The 22,869-nt window shown below is 48.5% G+C and overlaps 1 protein-coding gene across 2 annotated transcripts; it reads right to left on the minus strand.

Annotated features, from left to right (window-relative positions):
- Nucleotides 1-1,599: 1,599 nt before the first annotated feature.
- On the minus strand, nucleotides 1,600-14,893 carry GINS4 (GINS complex subunit 4). Of its 2 annotated transcripts, none has more exons than XM_029226660.1 (8): nucleotides 14,723-14,893; nucleotides 13,957-14,071; nucleotides 9,002-9,088; nucleotides 8,145-8,183; nucleotides 4,979-5,076; nucleotides 4,728-4,816; nucleotides 2,299-2,389; nucleotides 1,600-2,208 (listed from the first exon to the last, which is right to left on the minus strand). In XM_029226660.1, exons 2-8 carry the CDS (start codon nucleotides 14,050-14,052, stop codon nucleotides 2,112-2,114), a joined length of 597 nt encoding a protein of 198 aa, XP_029082493.1. In that variant the 5' UTR covers nucleotides 14,053-14,071; nucleotides 14,723-14,893; the 3' UTR covers nucleotides 1,600-2,111. The 2 variants fall into 2 exon arrangements, with proteins under 2 accessions (XP_029082493.1, XP_029082492.1); XM_029226659.1 differs by having other exon boundaries at nucleotides 8,070-8,183.
- Nucleotides 14,894-22,869: the final 7,976 nt, after the last annotated feature.

Raw genomic sequence — 22,869 nt, forward strand, 5'->3', positions numbered from 1 at the left:
CAGAAGGAAGGTGGATGTGCACGGGGTTGGGGGCACTGAGGCCTCAACGTTTGGGCACAGAGTAAACACAGCGGGTCTTGCTCCAAGGTCACAGCTGGTACATGTTCTTGCTGCACCTGCAGATATGGACCTGCAAGCATTTCTCAGGAATCTCGCTGCCAACAAGCTTATGATAAGGTATGATGCCACTGTTTGAAGTAAATGTCCCATCCTGCTTCCAGTGATGAGTTTTTAACCATAAAGCAAAATACTCCCCACAAATTGAAAATGTTAAAGACGTCACACTAAACCACATCATTTCCCTTCACTTGGTTTTGAAATTCAACTTCCTCTTTATTTCGAAATGGCTTATCTAAACCAGTCTTCCTTTGCAGAGGTGACCTAGGAAATGGAGCAATGAGCTCTGTGGCTTCAGTGACGACCTTACTCCTCCGTGCTGCCCGGCATGAACAGGGCGGGAGCAGGTGACATGATGCAGCCCGGTCCTCTCCTTTCCACAGCAGAGGCAACGGTGACATGGGACCACAAGGTGGCCCCGAGGACGGAGACTTGGGTTCGGACTTATTGCTAAACGCCCACCTTGTTTCCCACCTATTTACCTACTACCAGCCCTGCCTGCTTCTCAGGATGCTGTGAGGACCCATGGGGTCCTTGCTAACAAAGCCGTTAAGTGATCTGGGGCCAGCCTGCCTCTCAGACCTTAATCCTGCACCCTTCTGCATTGTGCCCACTGCCTTCTAGCCACACCGACTGCAGGTAGAATTCGTTTCTGCCTCAGGGCCTTTGCACAAGCTGCCTTTTCTGCCTGGAAAGCCTTTCGAGTTCTGTGTCTGGCCCCTTCTTGTTATTCAGACCTCAGCCTAATTCAGTGAGATTCACTGAAATCAGTGAGAGCCTCTCAGAGCACCCAGTCATGCTGGTGAGCCCCCGTGAGCCCCCCGTTCTAAGTCTCTTCAAGGCACTTCTCCCACCTGAGCAGGGTCAGTGACCATCTCATTCTGGCTTGGAGTCCCAGTGTGGCGGACCGTGCCCGGCATACTGTATGCTCACTGCACATTTATTTAATGAATGGCTGAAGAGGGTGAAAACGCTCTGGAGAAAACAAAGCACTGCGTGAGATATAAAACGTTTTTCTTAACGAATAAAACCTTCCTTGCTTTCACTTAGTGATTTCTCTTGGAAATGACAGCAATATCACACTGATTACTCCAAGAGCCAACATCATGTAGATGAAAACCTGCCTTTGCATCAAGCAAGAAAGACTGGAAGGCAGTTGCTCTGTATCACGTTCCAAGGGAAGACGATTCACGTGTGTACCTCCCTCCTCGGGTGTCACCCAGACACTGTCCACTCACCGAGGTTAATTTCATCTATTCCCCTTGAGAAAGTGAAGAGCCTAAAAAGGAACAGCTGCCGCTGAGGTGGCGGCGTAGGAGAGCTGCTGCTGCTCTGCCCCCGGGGCCCTGGTCAAAGCCAGCACATGGCCTGCAGGCTGGCCCGGGAGACTGCCCGACGCTGCAGTTCGCCGCGGGGAGGATGCACCTCACTAGACTACACGCTGGGAACTGCCCACGGGCTCCTTCTGCCACGAAACCGAGACCTAGTTACTAGTTTATTGGTTGTGATGCTCAGTTAGGCACGACAGAAGTTGGCTTTAAGTGCGAGAGCAAGGCTCCAGAAGCTGAGTTTACACGAGTCAGTGACATACTATACAGGGTGGCCACACGGTTTAATCTATTTACACTCTTCCTGCCAGGAGGGTTGAGGGAGTGCTCCTGCCGCTGTCAGGTCGGGGCCCACCAGTCCCCTCATCACAGGCAGCAAGGCCTTTCTATGCACCCCCTCGGCCTCACTTTCCTCAGTTCAAACACCACCACGAAGGGCGCTTCCGTGTCCCTGCCCAGCCGCGGGGTCGGCAGAGCGATGACCCCACCTGCTGATCCTGGCTGAAGCAGCCAGGGAGGGATCTGCCCCGAGCGGATCTCAATGCCCCAGTGACCCATGGCACTGCCGGGAAAAGTTCCCATCCTCGGGCACCAGCTGACACGTGGGGTTTCCAAATACGCTCTCCAACGTTCCATGTCCTCACTCTTGGTTAGTTGCTTCCGGTTTTAAATCAGCTGTACGGCTCCAGAAGCGACCAGGGGTGCGATGGTTTTGTATCGGATCAAGTGCTGTGAGCCCTCCTCCAGGTCGATCACATAGTCCCTGGAAGAGAGAACAATGTACCCGCGGAGCTCAGCTGCAGCCCCATGGGGAGGAGTGCTTCCCACCATCCACAACGCAAACGCCACTCACCTCTGCTCATCTGTTTCCGGTTCTACCAGTATGTTTTCCTGTCGCTCTTTCACCCTCAGAAACACATATGAATCCAGATCTGGTTTGGGAACTGCCAGGAGGACGATAGTGTGATCAGAAAATGCTCAGCTAACAAGATCGGGATGGAGAAGCTGCTAGGATTAACTGCCTCAGGCACAAAGGGACCCCTGATGTAAAAGCATCTTGGGGGCAGGGATGAGAGGAGAGATCTGGCTCCTTCTAGAAACAGCATACTTCCCTCAAGGTTTCACACGGCACGCGCTCATTTGACAAGTGATGAGGACGTAAGATCTGCAGGGCACCTGGGAGGAAGAGCGAGGGCCATGGGAGAAACATGCGTGACGTCTTAGGAGGACAGAGTGTGTGAATCGGGCCAGAAAGTATGTCTGTATAAAGGGTGGGAGGATTGGATGTTAGGGAGACTGGGTCACACGGTGATGGCCTTGAGTGTCAGGGAGATGAATACGGGCTGCGCGCTGTAAGCATCCCTCCCTCTCTACCACCAGCCAGCACTTCACCACGAAGTGCCCCGCGCTGGCAGCTCTCCAGCCCTTCCCTGCCTGCGGCTCCGTTTGTGCCAAGAGGACCCCATCACCTGCGGGGTCCGGAGGACCCACCGGACAACTCAGTGTTCAGAGCCCAGCTCAGGTGTGGGGCTGCCCTCGGTTCCCTGTCTACGGGAGGGGGGTCAGGATAACTGACCGCAAAGGTCTGGGAAGGGTCCCCTGGGCTGCTCGGGGGTTCTGGGCCTGCCAGAGACACCAACTTCAGCAGGGTCAGCTGGGCCCACTGGACAGCTGCTGATCTGAGGAAACCCTCGAAGGACGTTCGGCTACAACGCCCTTCCACGACTCTGCCACTGTGGTCTCCGTGCTCCAGGGGGCATCTGGGCTACGTGAGCAAGGCTCTCATCTCACGAGGGAAGGCTGGTTCCCGAACAGCTCCAGCCCTAGGCGCCCAGCTCTGGTCCTTGGAAGGGACCCAGGACAAGCGACACATGAGCGTCAGGAGGTGTTGGCCAGCATCAAGTAGAAGCAGCTCTGGGGCAACGGCCTGGACCCGGCTCAACTGGATACGACAGGTGGTGCTGGGCAGTGATTAGGGACGTGGTCCTTGCCCCACTCGTAAGTGCAGACGAAAGCGGCCGAACTGGACACGGACTGGGCCTCCCGTGTCCCTCAGGCGGGTTCACCAAAACGACCAGTTCAGAGTTCCACAAGCCCAGCACGCGGTGGGCTTGCTCCTGGTGTCCCCTCCACGATGACACACTGAAGCCCTGAACCCCAGTACGTCAGGACAGGAATGGATTTGGAGACCAGGCCTCTAAAGAGGCAAAATAAAGCTGTCATGGTGGGGTCCTGATGCAACCTGATGAGGAGAGGGACAGACAGCAGGGTGCGTGTGCAGGGGGCGGCCGCCTGCAAGCCAAGGAGAGAGACTCAGGGAAACCAACACTGTCAGCACCCTGACCATGGACTCTGGCCTCCACATCTGTGAGAAGATCCACGCCGACTGGTCAGGCGCCCCCGTCCTGTCAGTGGTACTTAGCTGTGGCAGCCGGGGCTAAGTCCCCCACCAGCGGCAGGGCTCAGGGCACGGCCCCCAGGCTGGGTCGGCGAGGGACGCTCAGGGCTTGGCTGTCGTGAACTCAGCTTGGGAACCTGTGGACTCCAGGCCCCCATGAGGTCCTGCGTGGACACGGCGAGCTGGGAAAGGCCGGGGAGGAGGACTGGAGGCCACACGCCAGGGGCCCTGCTGGCTGATCCAAGGTTAGGGGTTACCACCAGGGCCCCCTCTTGGCTCGGCAGACTTTCAGGGGACCGAGCAAGGGGGTGAGAGGCAGAGGAGATGGCCGTGCTTCCCTCCCTGGCGCCTCCCTGCAGTCTGTCCTGCTCCCCTTCCCACAGCCGGGAGGCTGTTCACAACCGAAGATCAGGAGCCCTGAGGGACCCCCGTAGGCGTCCCAGCCTCCCAGCTAACGTCCCCCCCCGAGGAGACAGGCCCTGCATGGCCTGGAACCTGTGAGGGGGACGCTGCTGCCCCCGGAGACCACAGACCCCGGCATCTTCCTCGCCCAGAGGAGCCGAGCACAGCATGGACCCTCGGGAGGTGACTGCGTACGCAGGTGAGTCTGCACTTACAGGGGCAGCTACGAGAATTTCCTCTGAACCGGAAGAACACAAAAGTGATGCTGAAATCGCTACCCCGGCGCCTGCTTTTCACGATTTTTGGTTTTTGACCCAGAACCTGTCCCCTCTGTCTCTTTTCTGCTGATCTATCTGTGCACCTATTTGCCCACGTTCGAGAGAAGAGAGTGGAGATGAAGATGCTATTCTAAGGCACCTGGAGATACGTGGGGTGTAAACTACGGCCCCTCGGGATGTCCGAAAGGAGAATGTTCTGCTCACCTGCCCTCAAGAGGTCCACCTTCTGTAAGTTAGGAGGCATGTGCTTTAAGGCAACGTTCTTTAGGTAGGTCTCTGTGTTAGCCATGTACCTGAAACACACAAACCCACATCGCAGTGACGACACGCCCCGGAGCCACCAGGGCTATAAGACCAACAGCAGTGGCCCTGCGACTGGCCTCAGGGACACAACCACCAAACACACTGGCAAGCCAGGGAAATAAAGGCGGGTCCCACGCTCGCTGCTTACTCACTCTCTGGCAAAGGCACACTCTTCCGGAGAAAGGCAGGAAGGCTCCCCCTCACGGCGTGTTTTCTCCTTTTCGAGGACGTGAGGGAAAAACTTCTCTATCTGTGGGGACAGGAAACACCTGTCAACGCTTTCTGCCATCAGCAAGTTTGATCAAGTGTGTCATCGAAGGTCTGGTCTGACTCCAGTGGCACACATGCTAGTTTTCTGAAACAGGTCGAGGTTAATCTAGAAAGTGGCTCTTAAAATGACACGTTTTCATGGTTGAGGCTCTTTCTAATCATAAGACTTACACACTGGACTTCACGAAGGCAGGTTTCAGAGAATTTGGAGCAAAGGCCAGGGCTCAAAAAAGGAAGACAGTTTAAAAAGGATGAGAGGCCTTCATGAAAGAAACTATGGTGAGACAACTGGAAATGGAAGTTAAGAGAAAGGAAGGGGCTGTTACCCAGCACTTCTATGTCATTGTACAGACACAACTGTACAACCTGTGAAGTGAAACAGATACAGAGGCTGGAGAGACACACACAGAACATTTAAGCAGACAGAGAGTGATGCTCGATTATAAGACTATAACCAGGGACTTCCCTGGTGGTGCAGTGGTTAAGAATCCGCCTGCCAATGCAGGGGACACGGGTTTGAGCCCTGGTCCAGGAAGATCTCACATGCCATGGAGCAACTAAGCCTGTGCACCACAACTACTGAGCCTGCGCTCTAGGGCCTGCGAGCCACAACTACTGAGCCCATGCACCACAACTACTGAGACTGTGAGCCACAACTACTGGGCCCACGTGCCACAACTACTGAGCCCACGCACCTAGAGCCTGTGCTCCACACCACAACTACTGAGCCCACGTGCCTAGAGCCTGTGCCACTGCAACGAGAAGCCTGTGCACTGCAATGAAGAGTAGCTCCCACTCGCTGCAACTAGAGAAAGCCCGTGCGCAGCAACAAAGACCCAACACAGCCAAAAATAAATAAATAAACTTATAAATTAACAACAACAACAAAAGAAACAATATAACCAGCAAGGATAAAACCCACAATGAGGTGAGGTTTGGGAAGCGTGCTAAGAACTACCAGAAAACAACAACAAAGCTAAAAGCTACAGAAAGGTGTGTGGTCAGGAACCAGGAAAGGCAGTCTCGTTTGGAGTCAAAGCTCTCACGATCACCTCCGCCAGGGAAACACTCTCTGCGAGCAGGACCACGATGATGGCAAGGAGGAGCTAGGCCCAGAGAAGGCAGCACTTATCCTTAAAGCGGTGAGGTCTCCCGGCTCGGACGGACTGTGTTCCAGGATGAACTAAATTCTCGTCTGTACGGAGTTTGAGTGTGTGAGGCACCTTCTCCTGTCCTATGTGGATCACCGCTGCTACTGTATCACTTCGTGCACTAAAAATACATGCCATTTCAGAATCTCAGAGTCACTGAGTTCAGAAGAGGTGGGAAAGATTAGAGGCACACACATTTCCTGATTTTCAAAAATACAAAGGAGGAGACTCTTCCAACACACATCGGCGTCCTTCATGTTGTACGTGGCCTTACAGATAGACAGTCTGTGAACTCAGAGGAAAGTAGCGGTGTGCGTGAAGAGCATTCACCTCACCACACGCCTCAAAAAACTGAGCGGCCTGGCAGCTGAGGGTGGGGAGAGGCGTAGCACGTCTCAAGTTTTTCAAAATGCGTGATGATGTCTTTAACGTCCTTGTGGACAAGCTGTGGCAGGGGTGCTGGCTGACAGCACAGACTAGGAGACGCATAAATGAGTGAAAGAAGAACACGGATTCAACTGACAGACGCCGATCGGCGGGGAAGGCTCTGGCGGGACATCGATCACTGGCCCAGTCCTACTAAAGAACCAGATAAGATCTCTGATGACACACTCATAAAACTTGCTGAAATAACTAATAGGCTAGGTGACAAGACTGGGATCCAGAGACCAGGGAAATGGCCCAAAAAAAGAAGCTGAAGAGGGACAAGTACTGAGCCCTACACTGAAGGGTCAAAAATCAAGCCATGGAAATACAGGAGAGTGACGGGATGGCGTAAAAACAACAGCTTAAAAACTTCCAAAGAGGTTGGTGCTCACGGCGAGTGCGGAATGAACCCAGGGTGACGTGTCCGTCAGACGCTACATGACACTGGGTGGTGTTACTACCAGTCTGATACCCACAAGGGAAGTGATCATCCTGCTTTTCACAAAAGTGACCAAACTACAACGGGAACTCTGTTCCACTGTAGGTGGGATAATTTAAGGAGGATACTGATAAACCTTTTAGGGGAAGAGACCAGGAGAGTAAATGGAAATAAACAGCTGAAATGTTTAGCTGAGAGGACTCTCAAGAGCCTTCTGAGCTGTCTTCAGTATCTGAAGCACGTCCACATGGTAGAGGGTACGGCTGGCCCTTGAACAACTCGGGGCTTGAGTGTGCCAGCAGCCCTCCCCTCCCCCCGCCTTACAGTCGGCCCTCCGTATCCCTGGTTCTGCACCTGGATTCAACCAACCTCGGATCACTTTACAGCAAATATTGAAAAAATTCTATGTATCAATGGACCCACGCAGTTCACACCCATGGTGTTCAAGAATCAAGCATATTTGCTTTGTAATAACTAAGAGGGCAAGTGGAACCAAATGAGAAGAGACTTCAAGGAGGTAAGAACTTCCAGGGTTAAAACAGACGTCATTGAAAATAAGCATGTTTTGCCGTTTCATTTTTATAAGTTAGACGGCCATAGAGATATAGCTGAATGTCACTAGCATGGTCCATTTGACATTGACTTGACGACAGATGCAAAACAGTTCTTAAAACCAGGTCCCCTCTGGTCAGTATTCCCTGTTCATCCACTGCCAATACCTCCACGCTCAGCACCGCCCGACGGTCACTCCGGGGGGTGCCGTTCGCACAGCAGACAAACTAACAGTGTCCCTGGAGGTGGGAGACAACCGTGCCGTCGATGCTTCTCCAGAACAGTCCCACCCTCCTGACTCTGGCTCCCCTGACGTGGGGCCTCAGCAGCACCTGCAGGCCCTGGACCCTCCCAGCTCCTCCTAGGACCCTCAGTCCGCACGACAGCTGCCCCCTGCCCCCCGACCTTCGTGAGCCGACACCGCAGGTAGCTGCTCAGGACGAAGCGGATCCTCTCCATCTCCATCTGATGGATGCTTACCTTCAGGTCCCCCTTCTTGGCCCTCCTGAGATTTTCTTCCTGTTAACAGAGAAAAAGAAGTTTGTAAAAAACATGAGAGTCAAAGACTAAGGACCTTATTTCTTCAATCAGCGTGTGGCCCATCATTGTCGGCAACAGTAAGGACGCAGAGGCTACATTTAGGTCAGAGGAGAACAAAAAACTCATCGTTTAAGGGCTCTCATTTCCTTCTAATTTCTTAACTACACAAACAATACATGACCACAGTCTCACGACATAAAGTGCAGACAGCACTCGTTTACTTTTAGAAAATGACCACTTGAATAGAATCTGAATCTGGCTGGTCAGAAGGGCCCAAAAGAACCCCAGCCCGAGTGTGAAGGACAGCAGCAGACAGAAGAAATGTCTAAAGGGTCTTAAAATAGTTAAAACACCAGTTGAGAAACTGTATAATACCAACGTTTCAAAGCCACCCTGAGGCTGACAGTGACTAAAGCCCGGCTCATCTAAGGCAAGGGCCGCAGACTCACAGGCTTCGGGGCCAGGCAGCTAAGGTACCTGAGAAAGGTAGGCAGCCAGGAGCTGGGGGCCTGGGGAGCACATTGGAAGGGGCGGTCCCTACCCTGCTCTGGTCAGCTGTTCTCGCGTACAAATGCAGGAATGCTGAGGACAGGTTTTTAGAAGCTGACGTCCAGATGTTCATAGGAGCTCCCAGGCTTTGTAAATGTAGGTAATTAATTCAACGTTAAAAAAGAAAAAAAAAACCCAAACTAGGATGGGCCCAACGAAACAGATTTGCTATCAGCTTACGGCCTCTCACTATGCCGACACACTTTCTAAGCTGCCCTCCTCTGAACGCTGAGGGAGGCATCTCTTACCATGTGCTGCAGCTGCTCCATGACACATTCAACGATTTCCGACTTGTTTTCCAGCAGCTCAGGGGCAAACTTTTCATTCATCCAGGCCTAAAAAAACAATGCCCGAAAAACACACAAAGGGGCATTACTCACAATGGAGCAAAATAACCCTGTGAGTCAGTACTCACCCCTAAAATCACAGCCGCCTCAGCGAAGAAACTGTCTACCGGTTGGAAATACTGGAAATGCTTTGAAGACAAGCTATGTTTAATGATGGCTTTTTTATTTCCTTTAGTGGAAAGGCTGTGTTGTCAGTACACCTATGGCTGAGAGTAACCCTACCTGGTGTCCACTCGGTACCTGTCACCGGGCACCAGTGTCTGTATCTGCTATTGCCCACCAGGGGGCACCAGCGCCCTCCCATTCCGCTCAGAGCACTTTATAATTTTTTCATTCATCACTATCATAACTGAGATGAAATGGATACAGTTATCCTTACCTTCTTGATGAGAAAACACAGATTACGTTATTTACTAACTTCCCAAGAGTACAAAGGATCACAAAGGAAATGGAGATTTATCTGTTAAGCAGTTTTTGGAATAAGACGTTAAATCCCTAATTTATGACTTAGGCCCAGACGCTTGGTATGTTTCAGCAATTACCAAGGCTTAGGGAACTGAAGTATCCACTGGTGACTGAGGAAGCTGTACTTATCTTTCAATCACAGGAAATTGAGTTCTAGCATAGCTCAGAGTTACAGGCCAAGCACGCTCCAGTTATTCATTTTGACACACTTAAGCGTCTGCTTCTCCAATTATCACCATTCAGACGCATTATTAAATACCGGTATTGCTACTATCATAAAATTTTTTTTCAGGTGCTCAAGCTTCTGGAATAGTGTTGCAGATATATAAAATTAACCAGAAAGACAATCTGTCTTTTCAAGTAGCATAATGAATGAGAAAAGATCAAACTGTCATAGAGAACTTATAAAGCAGGAGATTTTCTTTTTTTTTAATAAATTTATTTATTTTATTTTATTTATTTTTGGCTGCATTGGGTCTTCGTTGCTGCGCAGGGGCTTTCTCTAGTTGCAGCAAGCGGGGTGGGGGGCTACTCTTTGTTGCAGTGTGCGGGCTTCTCATTGCGGTGGCTTCTCTTGTTGCGGAGCACGGGTTCTAGGTGCGCGGGCTTCAGTAGTTGTGGCTCACGGGCTCTAGAGCGCAGGCTCAGTAGTTGTGGCACACGGGCTTAGTTGCTCTGCAGCATGTGGGATCTTAGTTCCCAGACCAGGGCTCAAACCCGTGTCCCCTGCATTGGCAGGCGGATTCTTAACCACTGTGCCACCAGGGAGGCCCAGGTTTTCTTTTTACCTGACTTTATTAAATGCTGAATAGGTACAAAAATATTTATGAAATACACAACAACATGAAGAATGCTGATAAACACCTATGTGCACACAGCTTCATTAAAGAATATCATCATCATTTTACAAGTCCCCTTGTGTCCCCTCCCTCCTCAGAGGTGATCATTAGCCTGAATTTAGTGATTAATTTTCTGTAGTTTCATTACTTCTGTTTTTATCTCTACATGGTGCTTACCAACCTTTCCATGACAGGGCACTCAAAGAAATGATAGCACTTGTATGGTATACTGGGTAAAATGGAGTAGATTTGGGGGAGATTTCTCATTTACAGTATGAAATCATGGTAATAAAACATATAACAGTAGGGCAAAGTTTATATTAGTACAAAATGCTCAAATAAAATCTTTTCAAAATTTTTAGTGAGAAACTTGTATTTAAGTTCACAGTCTTTTTAAAAATAATGAAGTTCTCTGTTTGAAATGACTGCATCAAAAAAATTTTAACAACAACCTGTTTATCGCTGTTACGGGTGAAACTGTGCCGCCTCCACCTGCCGATTTGTATGTTAGAGCCCTAACTCCTAGCACCTCAGAATGTGACTGGATTTGGAGATGCAGTCTTTTAACGAGGTAGTTAGGTTGAAAGGCGGTCATTAGGTGGGCCTTAATCCAGTACGGCTGGTGTCCTTGTAGGAGAAGAAGAGGACACAGACACGGAGTTTCCCAAGGCTCAGTCCCTGGCACCTTCTTTTCTTTATGTACATTCACTCTCTATGGGAAATTATCTACAGAGAGGACAGAGCACATGAGGACACAGAAGACGGCCGTCTCCAAGTCCAGGAGAGAGGCCTCAGAGGAGACCGTGTCAGCACCTTGATCTCGTCTCAGACAGAAGAGCCTCCAGAACTGAGAAGGTAAATCTCTGTCAGCAAAGCCACCCAGTCTGTGGCACTTTGTTAGGCAGCCTTAGCAAACTAATATGACCATTAAAATGAGAAACTTTGCATTTTAGGTACCAAGTTTTAAATCGTATTTTTACCAGCATTCAAAAGTATCCTACGTATGCTCCCAGAGCTGTGCTCATCAATGGCCTGTCAGGCCGGCCCCGAGGCCATGCTACACGGCAGCTGTCCAGGCGGTGGCTGCCCTCCGGGCAGGAGAGCATCAGGCCGCAGGCGTGACTCCTGCTCACCCCCTGCCAAGGCCGCCAGACCCCACCCTCCTTGGGTTCCCTCCCAGGGAGCCCTGAGGACACCCAGAAGATGCCGGCAGTCTGGGCCCGGCTGACCTGGAGGGCGAGGGTCAGCATCTGAGCCTCTGCAGAGCCTCAGCGTGTGCAGCACCACCAAGCTGGCAAGCTCGGCCCTGGACGACAGCTTTGCAAGGGTCTGAACGGTACACAGACGGTTTCTTCAGCAACTTATCTTTTGTTCTTCTATGTGATGTTCCTGACAGCTGTCCATGCTGTGGCAGGAGCTTTTACTCATTTTACTGCTGTTTTTCTCCCTCGTTATGTGTATATGCCGTACTCTAGGTATGCACCCAGGAGTAGAATAATTCGGCCACAAGACACGTGTGCCTTCTCTAACCTGACCAGAAAATAACGTTAATATTTTAAAGTGACTGTACCAAGTTACACGCACACCGTGGTATACATGTGCTAAATTCTCTACATCGTTGCCAACACTTTATACTGTTCATCTTTTTCATTTCTACCACTCTGATGGGTATAAGTGATATCTCATTGGGTTTTAAATTTTCAGGGTGTCTGTGAATCTCCTGAAATTACATGCAAAGTTCTGCACGGGTATATATGTGCATTATTCTGGGAGGGCCAGAGTTTTCACCAGATTCTTAAAAAGGTCTGAGACATAAGTTTTAAATTTTTAAATGACCTTCCTTGGGTTTTATCACTCACGATGGCATGTAATGGTAGGAAAGAATGAAGAATCCTAAAGTAACAAACATGAGAGAGCTCTGGAAAGGGGCGGTGAGAGGGAGAAGAGTAAGGCAGCAGGTGTAGTAAATCAAAGAGACCTGGTTCACATCCTGGCTCTGCTGTCCTTGTGTGGCCTTGGCAAGTTACTTTACACCTCTAACCTCTAAGCTTCAGTTTCCTCATCTGTAAAATGGAGATGACAAAAGTGCTTGCCTCAGGGCGTTGTTGTACTGATTATGACCACTTGCACCTAACATTCAGTGAGCTTTCAGCACACGTCAGACAACACTCTGAGCTCTTCACACATAATACCCCATTTCATCCTCACAAGAGCTCTGTGAGGCAGCCGCTATTATTACCTCCACTGACAGTCAAGGAAGTGCTAGAGACAAGCTATACAACCTGCCTAAGTTGTAAAACAGACGAGTGGGGACTTCCCTGGTGGCGCAGTGGTTAAGAATCCGCCTGCCAATGCAGGGGACACGGGTTCAAGCCCTGGTCCGGGAAGATCCCACATGCCACGGAGTAACTAAGCCCATGTGCCACAACTACCGAAGCCCACGTGCCACAGCTAATGAGCCTGCGCGCTGCAACTACTGAAGCCCGTGTGCCTAGAGCCTGTGCTCCGCAATAAGAGAAGCCACCGCAATGAGAAGCCCGCACACCACAACAAAGAGTAGCCCCCGCTTGCCGCAACTAGAGAAAGCCCACATGCAGCAATGAAGACCCACCGCAGCCAAAAAAAATTTTTTTAATTAAAAAATTAAAAAAACAAAAAACGAGTGACATGCAGGGATTTAAACACAGGTAGTCTGAACTCCAAAACTACCAAGGTCTCCTCAGACAACAATTGTGAAGAGCCCTGGCACACAGGAAATACTCAACAAGCCACAGCGATTATGACTAAAAGGAGAAACAACCCAGAAGTGGTTTGAGGTAAGCAGTGGAAACATACAGAACGGTGGACAAAAGGAAGTATTTGGAGGAAAAGGAAGAATAAGACCAGTTTTCTCGGGCTTCCCCGGTGGCGCAGTGGTTAAGAACCTGCCTGCCAATGCAGGGAATACGGGATCAAGCCCTGGTCTGGGAGGATCCCACATGCCGCGGAGCAACTATGCCACGACTACTGAGCCTGTGCTCTAGAGCCCGCATGCCACAACTACTGAAGCCCGCGCGCTTAGAGCCCGTGCTCCACAACAAGAGAAGCCACTGCAATGAGAAGCCCTCGTGCCGCAACTAGAGAAAGCCCGTGCGCAGCAACAAAGACCCAATGCAGCCCAAAATAAAAATAAATAAACTTAAAAAAATAAAAAAGACCAGTTTTCTCCTAAAGAAGGTGTTTCAGCACTTTCTAGACCTTACAAGTCTCTACCAAGCACTTCTGCGGTCCCCACAAATACCAAGCAGATCCTTTGCTCTGTGAGCTGTTCTCGTAAATGTCCCCAAAGCTGACCCTCTCTGGCCCCACTTGAGAATTTTGTGTCTGACATAATGAGGTTTCTATCCGGCTGTCCCCCTACTTCCTATTTCTGTGTAGATGGTAAGATGCGGTCTCTCTTCTCTTGAAATAAGCCTAGAGTTCCATCACATTTCCTGATTCCCGACATTTGCACAGCTGGACTAAATTAGAAGGCTGAGCTTGGAGCAGGGGGATTCTGTTTGGGCTGCTTACCTGTTCCAGCCTGTCAATGAGCTCTGCAGGGGTCAGGACCACCTCCTCACTCCCCGCATCAGAGTCCTGTCCCGGGAGATCCAGTTCCTCTGTCATCTTCTCTGAAACCAGGAACCTAATAAATAAAAGAACCCATACTATGCTGTGTGTTCCATTTCTTTTCAAGAATATGCAACTACGTACCTGGAAAAGGGAAAGGTTTACTGCGGTTGTAGAGGCTCACTGGCAGTGGCTAGGAAATTCATAGGTTTTGGTTTTGTAATTCTTCACCTCTTCGTTCAAATCTTAGGTCAGGGATCAATTTCTCAAAGCGATCACTCCTTACAAGGGCTTCCACGTGCACCCTGAATTGAGCACCTACCACACCCTGCAGTAATTATCTGTTTGCCTTCCAGAAGGAGGTCCTCTCCTCGGGGGCTGCGTTCACTTCAGCTCTAATATGAATCCTGGAACCTCTAAGGACTAGGGACACAGTGACCTGTGCAGCCCCTGGCTCAGCATGGCTCTTCACTAAGAGCAGGCAAATAAAATTGCTGGGAGAACCAATCCACGCCCGTTTCCTGGAGCCACAAGGCCCAGCAACATCTGTCCGGTCAGTGACCCAAAGGGCTTAGGAAGGCGGGTGGTGGGGACGAGGGCGCGTCCCCGGAGCCTCGGGGACACCGAGAACACATTCCTCCCGCTCGCCTCCCGGGGCCACGAGCACAGGGTCACCGCCTCCCCCGAGGCGCGCGCGCACTCCCAGCGGTCCCACTCGGACGCTCACCCGGGCCTGGGCAGGCTGCGAAGTCACCCCGGGCTGGCGGGTGGCGAGGGCCGGACCCTCGCGGGAAGCAGCCTGAGGAGCACCGGCCGCAGAACGGTCCGCGCCAGGCCTTTCCGGGACGCAGCTGACCCTCCACTTCTCAGCTCCCGCGCTCCTCTTGGACACTTCCCGTCCGGACTCAACGTCACTGCGCACGGACGGGGCTGACCAATCACGGCCAGACGGCCCCGCCCACCCTGGGGGCGGGAATTGCGTCCCCGTGGCTCGCTCTCAGGGCCACTTCCTGAGTGGAGGCGGGCCCGAGTTGGGCCCCGCCCACCTCGTCCCGGCTTGGGTGTGCGGCGCCGGATGACACCTCCCAAGGACCGTCGGCAGGAGGCGCCTGGTCACCGCGGCTGGGGGCTCCGGCGGCGTGGGCCTTCCCGCCACCGGTTGCAGCCGTCCGCGTGTGCTCTGGCCGATAGCCGGGCCGACAGAGAGGTGGGCTGTGTTAAATCGGGCCGCTTCCACCTCCTGGGTCGTCTTCTCCACCCACTTCCCTTGTGGCTCTTCTGGTTACCGAATATCTGCAGGGGCTGCACCTGTGGCCACTACTCCCAGCTCTAAAAGCCTTTAGGCGAGTGGTTCTTAAAACGCGGTTCCAGACCACCAGCAACAAATCGGCTGGGACCCGAGAAAAATGCAAGTTCTCAGACCAGTCCGAGAACTGCGGAATCGGGAACTAGCGGGGGCCGGGGGAGGAGGGGGGGAGACGGTCAACAGGTTCATCAGGTGATTCTGAGGCAGGTGAGCTTGGAGAACCATTGCTTTAGGCAATGCTTCCATCCCAGCTGCTCTCTAGGTTATATTGACATTTACAGTTTATGCCTTCTGCCTTTACTGTAGGGCAAAGATATATATATATTTTTTTTTTTTTCTTTGTGTGATTATAGTTTTTCATCTCTGAATTGCTGATGCTTTTCTTTCCGCTCTCCTTTGTTTTCTGTGCAAAGTGTCGCTTCTGGCTCCCCTAGAAGTGTCTCTTCCCCACCAATCTGAAGATTCTTTGTGATGTGATAAGAAAAAAGAAGTCCGGCTAATTGACCGATTGGGTACTACCTGCCTGATTACAATAGTGTTATAAAAATAATTACAATAGAATATACTGAGTGAGAGAGTGGACATATTTACAAAGGGCTGAGGAAACTGGGGGACAGCAAAGAGGTATTCCAAGGGAAGGGCCCTTTGAACTGTGCTTGCAGAACGAGTTTTGTTAATGACAGACGATGGCCTTTTCCAGGTCCATTTCAATTCTGCGTTGCAGTGGTTGGTGGCCCAGTGGTTTTTAGTTGTGGCAAGTTGTGTTTTCCCAAGAGAGCTGCTCTGACATAAGCCTTATCCTGAACTCTTCTGCTCACACCTCTCCATCAAGAGGTGGAGTTTGTGATCTCCCCTTTTTAAAAAAATCTTATTTTGTTGAAGTATAGTTGATTTACAATTGTGTTCATTTCTGCTGTACAGCAAAGTGATTAAGTTATATATATATATATATACTTATAAACATACACATGCTTTTTCATATTCTTTTCCATTATGATTTACCCCAGAATACTGAATATAGTTTCCTGTGCTATCTGGTAGGACCTGTTGTTTATCCGTTCTCTCTGTAATAGTTTGTATCTGCTAATCCCAAACTCTGAATCCTGTCTGAGTCTGTTTCTGTTTCATAGAGGAGTTCATTTGTGTCATATTTTAGATTCCACATAAGTGATATCATATGGTTTTGTCTTTCTCTTTCTGACTTACTTCACTCAGTATGATCATCTCTAGGTCCATCCATGTTGCTTCAAATGGCATTATTTCATTCTTTTTTATGGCTGAGTAGTATTCCATTGTATATATATACCACATCTTCTTTATCCATTCGTTTGTCGGTGGGCACTTGGGTTGTTTCCATGTCCTGGCTATTGTAAATAGTGCTGCTATGAACACAGGGGTATATGTATCTTTTTGAATTAGAGTTTTGTCTGGATATATGCCCAGGAATGGGATCGCTGGTTGTGATCTCTCCTCTTCAATCTGGGAAGATCTTTGTAACTGCCTGGACCAAGAGAACGTGGCAGAAGTGCTGCTGAACGGCTTCCGGAGCTGAGTCATGAAAGGTGGTGCAGCTTCCACCCACTGTCTTTCTTGAGCTGCATCCCTGGGGAGCCGTGAGCTGACAGGTAAGATGTCTGGCTGTCCTGCAGCTGTCATGGAAGGTCCACGTGGAAAGGTCACTTAGAGATGGAGAGCCATGTCCAAGGAACCCCAGCTGTTCTGTCCTTCAGATGTCTGAGTCGAAGGAGCCTTCAGATGGTTCTAGCTCTTAGACTTTGAGCGACCCCAGCTGACCCTAAAGGAGCAGAGACAAGCCATCGCTGCAGAGCACTGCCCAGATTGCAGATTTGTGAGCAAAATATAGGTGTTTTAAGGCCCTAAGTTTTGGGTGTTTTTTTAAATTTTATTTTTTAATTTTTTTTGGCTGCATTGGGTGTTTGTGGCTATGCACACGCTTTCTCTAGTTGCAGCACGTGGGCTTCTCATTGCAGTGTTCTCTTGTTGCGGAACATGGGCTCTAGGTGCTCAGACTTCAGTAGTTGTGGCGTGCAGGTTTGGTAGTTGTGACGCACGGGCTCTAGAGCGCAGGCTCAGTAGTTGTGGCTTGCGGGCTTAGTTGCTCCATGGCATGTAGGATCTTCCCGGACCAGGGATCGAACCCGTGTCCCTACATTGGCAGGCAGATTCTTAACCACTGCACCACCAGGGAAGTCCATTTTGGGTGGTTTTTAATCAGCATTAGAGGACGTGAACATTAGTCTCTGAGCACAATCCCATTCTTCCATAATTCTCATTCCTACATAGCTTTGCAATGGTCTTTCCAAATATTCCTTAAGTGTTCTAGATTGGAGTCCACTCACCGATGACTTCCCTGTATGAGTACCCATTGCTAAGTTTGCTCACTCAGAGTCTTCCCTTCCGTGGTGCCAACTGCCACCCCGGTCTCCCGCTGTGCCCCAGCTAGGGAGCTGGCGTCCAGCGCCTGCTTCCTTACTAAACAGGGCCGTTACCTGGGACACATCACTTCTTTGGGCTTCGATCAGTTGTACTGCCTGTCCAGTGAGAACAAGATGTGCCTTCCCGAAGGCAGAGGGATAGATACAAAATTGGGCCCCCCCTTTCGCTTCTGAGATCTTTGGTTCCAACTAATATTCATCAGATAAAATCACTCTAGAGTAAAATGAGTTGGAAAAAAAAAAATGAGTTGGCCGAGAAAGAAGGAGCATTGAAGGAGACGTCCAAAGAGGATCGACAGAGCTACCTGTGGGCAAGCAGCACAAAGTTCTGGTGGGACGGTTGGCCTGTGAAGTTCAGGAAGGTGGGAGAAAAGACCCGGCTTAAGTTACATTATGTTAAATGGAAAGAAAAATCAGGAACATCTGGTGGACGTAGCCCCATTGTCAAGAAGTTTTAAAAAATAATTACATAGCCGTGCAAATAGAACGCCTTTCATGAAAATGATCACGTGAAAAAGAGAATTACGTAAGTTATGATAGCAGGAGGGTAAAGTTTGATGGTGATGTATGGAATTGCAGGACAGAATTTACAGGCAAGTTCTGATGATGAAAAAAGCAAGTGAACATGCCAGCATGAATTCAGATGAGTAAAACATGAAGCTACCAACATAGCAAAAGAAGGAAGAAGCTAGTGCCCAACGGTGAAGAGGATACAGAAAATAGGACCCTGTACAATTGAAGAAAGTCAATGCAATTTCCAGATACTGCTCAATGAAGGAGTTGATTGCACTTAAAGACAAGGCAAATGGAAACAGCCAAAATATATGTGGATAGGTATGGAACTATCATTAATAAGAATGGACCTAATTTTTTTCAATCACTAAGGATAAAAGACAACATATACATATCTATACAGCACCGTGAGCCTTTTTGAAGATGATGCTTTCTAAATACAAAGTAATACCATCATTACGGTTCATGTATCATCACTGCCCTTGCTCATTGGTCAACAGCTGTTTCTCAATGTTTCCTTCCTCTAAATTCCATCACATTCTTGGTCTTGAGACCCTCACAAGCAAAGCACTAAGTCTTGGGGAGTGTATTCGTTAAGCAGAGTTTAAGCCCCAGTTGTTCTGAATGAATGAAGACTTGGCCTAAGGATAGGAAAGGAAGAGAGCAATTTGCATTTTTAAGGAAAGCAGAAAAGTACTCTTAGAATATTTCCTTTTAGCCTCACAAGGAAAGCTGTCGACTGGTGAATTGTAAGTATTTTTCTGGCCGATGGTAAAACCCCATACGCAGTTGTATGGCTGAGATGCTGGAAAACTCAGGAGGTCAGAGCCCTGAAAAATGTAAAATCTGGGCAGTGCATGATATTTCTAATTCCGTTTTTCCCCCTCAGACTTTATAGCTCCTCATCCCTTACTCAAAACCCATCTTTAAAGCACATTGAGGGCTTCCCTTGTGGCACAGTGGTTGAGAGTCTGCCTGCCGATGAAGGGGACACAGGTTCGTGTCCTGGTCCGGGAGGATCCCACATGTCACAGAGCGGGCTGGGCCCGTGAGCCATGGCCGCTGAGCCTGCGCGTCCGGAGCCTGTGCTCCACAACGGGAGAGGCCACATACCAAAAAAAAAGCACATTGAATTAACATATATATGTTTCCAATAAAGATATAAACTTTTCAAATGTCTTCTAAGCTTTGAGATCACAGTTTCAAGAATAACGTGGCTTTGTACTATTGTTTAAGCAAAAAAAAAAAAAAAAAAGCAGGTACAAACCTTTAATGCTCTATTCTCCTACCCGCTCCCTTGTAGGAGCATGGTGAGACCCTCTTTCCTTAGTTCGGTCTTAATGTGTTTCTAGATTCTAGCAGAGATGTGACCTCCACCTTTGTGTCTTGTTGCCTTATGGTTGATGGGAGGATGCTTTTTTTCCTCCCAAGCCCAGAATGAGCCTTGGGAATAACAAAAAGAGTCAGTTTGCTGTGGAGGGGAACCCATCTTCTGAAAAGAAAGCTGACCCAGGAAATAGAGCATCTGGCTTTGACTTCAGCTCTTATGAAGGCTCCCCAGCCCTGGGCAAAGCTGTAGATGCTGTCTCTTCACTTTGCCTGAGCTTTGTTAACGAGGAAGCAGAGGCTGACACCAGCCAAGGCTGGCACCTCCTCGGGCAGACTGTAAGATTATGTTCTCTCGTCCACTCTCGAAGCTTTCCTTGGAGGGGCGTGGACAGAACGCCTCAGGCTTTAGACCACTGCAAGGAAGCAGGTTGTTGGAGGCTGGAGGGAATCCCCTGAGAGGAGTCGGGAGGTTATGTGATTTTAGTCATGCTCTGAAAGCAGCAGTGTTGATTTTCTTGTTATTCAGTGTTTCCCCCTTACACCCTCTTCGCTTCCTTCACGTGGAACTGCTCAGGGACATGAGGGATTTTGTCTCCTCTCTTTTCACCTCCTGTTCCCTCTTTCTAGGCTTCTCTCTTTCCCCGTAACCACCTAACGGACTCGTACGCATCCTTCAGGACTCAGCCGGAGTACCTCTTCCTCTGTGAAACCATCCCTAGCAATTAGGTCAGTGTATATACCTTACACTATACCTTACACTATTCTGATATAGCATTTATCACACTATATGGCAGTGTTAACATGTCCATTTCTCCTATTAGGTTGTGAATTCCCTGAAGGTATCCCCAAATCTAGCACAGCACCCCTCATTCCCACGTGCATTGATTTCTTCATTCAACAAATATTTCTGAGCATCTAGTGATACTTGAGTATCTACTGCCAGGCCCTGTGCAGGTGCTAGAGATAAAGCAGCGAATAGGAAACACAAACCATATGATGGGAGACAGACAATAAACAAATATCAATTGTTTGTCAGGTGGTGATAAAATAAAGCTGGGTAACACATATAGAACATTAAGAGGAAGGACATTTTAGATGGTTGTCCATTCAGGCTGCTATAACAAAATACCATAGAGTAGGTGTCTTATAAAGAACAGAAATTTGTTTCTCACAGTCTGGAGGCTGGGATGTCCAAGGTCATGGTGCCAACAAAGTCAGTGTCTGGTGAGGGCTTCCAAATGGCTGTCTTTTCACTGTGACCTTACATGGTAGGAGGGACAGTGGAGCTTTCTGGGCCGCTTTTATATGGGCACTAATCTCATTCATGAGAGCCCCACCCTCATGACTTAATCACCTCCCAAAGGTCCCACCTTCTAGTACCATCACCTTGGGGGTTAGGGTCTCAACATGTGAATTTTGGGGGAACACAAACATTCAGCCTATAGCAGACTCCCTAAGGAAGTGACATGTGAGCACAGCTTGCAGGAAGAATGAGTCACTTCCAAGGAGACGAATGTGCAGCACTGTGAGGAGATCCAAAGGCTGTGCAGTTACTTGCTCACTGCAGAATATAAAATGACCATGAATTTTCCTTTTTTTAAAAAAAATTAAATATATCTTCTGAAAAACTATGGCCAAATAGCATTTATCAGGCCAAGTAGAATGATTTTCTTAATGATTTTCTGGATAAGAGTCAAGCAAAGAGAAATGTGACCTTTCCATCAAGAAATATGTGTGCCTTTGTGTCATGAACCTCTGATGAGAAGCTTCTATGTCTACGTGCTGGGCAGGTCCTCATGTTTATTTAGGGTCCACATAATTACTCTAGGGAATTGTCTCTAGGTCTAAATGAAAACCAGGCAAACTCAGTATTTCTAAATGCTTACAGCTTAGGGCAATGCTCTTTTGTTTTTGTTTTTAAATACATAGCCATAGGAAAAAGCTAAAGGGCAGCATTACTCAAGAATGTACCCTGTATTGGCACATGAAAAGATGCTCAACATTGCTAATTACTAGAGAAATGCAAATCAAAACTACAATGAGATACCACCTCACACTGGTCAGAATGGCCATCATCAAAAAGTCTACAAATAACAAATGCTGGAGATGGTGTGGAGAAAAAGGGAACCCTCCTACACTGTTGGTGGGAATGTAAACTGGTGCAGCCACTATGGAAAACAGTATGGAGGTTCCTCAAAAAACTAAACATAGAGTTACCATATGATCTAGCAATCCCACTCCTGGGCATATATCTGGACAAAACTCAAATTCAAAAAGATACATGCACCCCTATGTTCATAGCAGCACTATTCACAATAGCCGAGACATGGAAGCAACCTAAGAGTCCAGATGAATGGATAAAGAAGATGTGGTGCATATGTACAAAGGAATACTACTCAGCCATAAAAAAAGAATGAAATAATGCCATTTGCAGCAACGTGGATGCAACTAGAGATTCTCATACTAAGTGAAGTAAGTCAGACAGAGAAGGACAAGTACCATATGATATCACTTATATGTGGAATCTAAAATATGACACAAATGAACCTATCTATGAAGCAGAAACATTCACAGACATAGAGAACAGACCTGTGGTTGCCAAGGGGGCAGGGGGTGGGAGGATGAAGTGGGAGTTTGGGGTTAGCAGATGCAAACTATTATATATAGAATGGATAGATAATAAGGTCCTACTTCTATAGCACAAGGAACTATATTCAATATCCTGGGATAAACCATAATGGAAAAGAATATGAAAAAGAATGTATAACTGAATCACTTTGCTGTACAGCAGAAATTAACACATGTTATAAATCAACTATACTCCAATAAAATAAATTGAAAAAAAGAATGTACCCTGTATCAAAATTCCATTCATTGTTCTTCATTTTAATGCCACACCTTTCTTTGTGTTAATGGATTGTAGGCATGGCACCATTTTGAGAACTTTACCTAACGAACGAAATGGGTCATTCCACTTCAGACTAAAGTTTATTAAAATAATTTTTTCTGTATAGAGGCAACTGTTAGAATACAATCAAGTTTGTCTGCATATAGATAGTGGTTTCCCTGAGCTGACAATATACAGTAAGATTTATTTTAAAATTTTCTTAAGTTCCAAACTTTCTAATTAGAGTTACAGAGATGGAATTGTATTATAATTGTTACCATTTTGTTTTCATTTCTACACGGAGGATCTATAAATTATACATCTCTTGAGGTGTCAGTACGTGAAATAATAAGGAATAAGAGGCTTGGGTTAATATAAAAATG

The sequence above is a fragment of the Monodon monoceros genome, unplaced genomic scaffold (genome assembly GCF_005190385.1).
Source record: "Monodon monoceros isolate NGI ecotype Baffin Bay Population unplaced genomic scaffold, NGI_Narwhal_1 Super_Scaffold_17, whole genome shotgun sequence".
NCBI classification, from domain to species: Eukaryota; Metazoa; Chordata; class Mammalia; order Artiodactyla; family Monodontidae; genus Monodon; species Monodon monoceros.

Bases quoted from the DNA above. Each gene is read 5' to 3' on its own strand.
- GINS4 (XM_029226659.1), bottom strand. From the start codon at position 14,052: ATGACAGAGGAACTGGATCTCCCGGGACAGGACTCTGATGCGGGGAGT. The intron at 9,089-13,956 runs GTAAGCAGCCCA...TTGTTTTTTTAG, and splicing joins TCATTGACAGGCTGGAACAG to GCCTGGATGAATGAAAAGTT. The intron at 8,184-9,001 runs GTAAGAGATGCC...CTCTGTTAACAG, and splicing joins TGGAGCAGCTGCAGCACATG to GAAGAAAATCTCAGGAGGGC.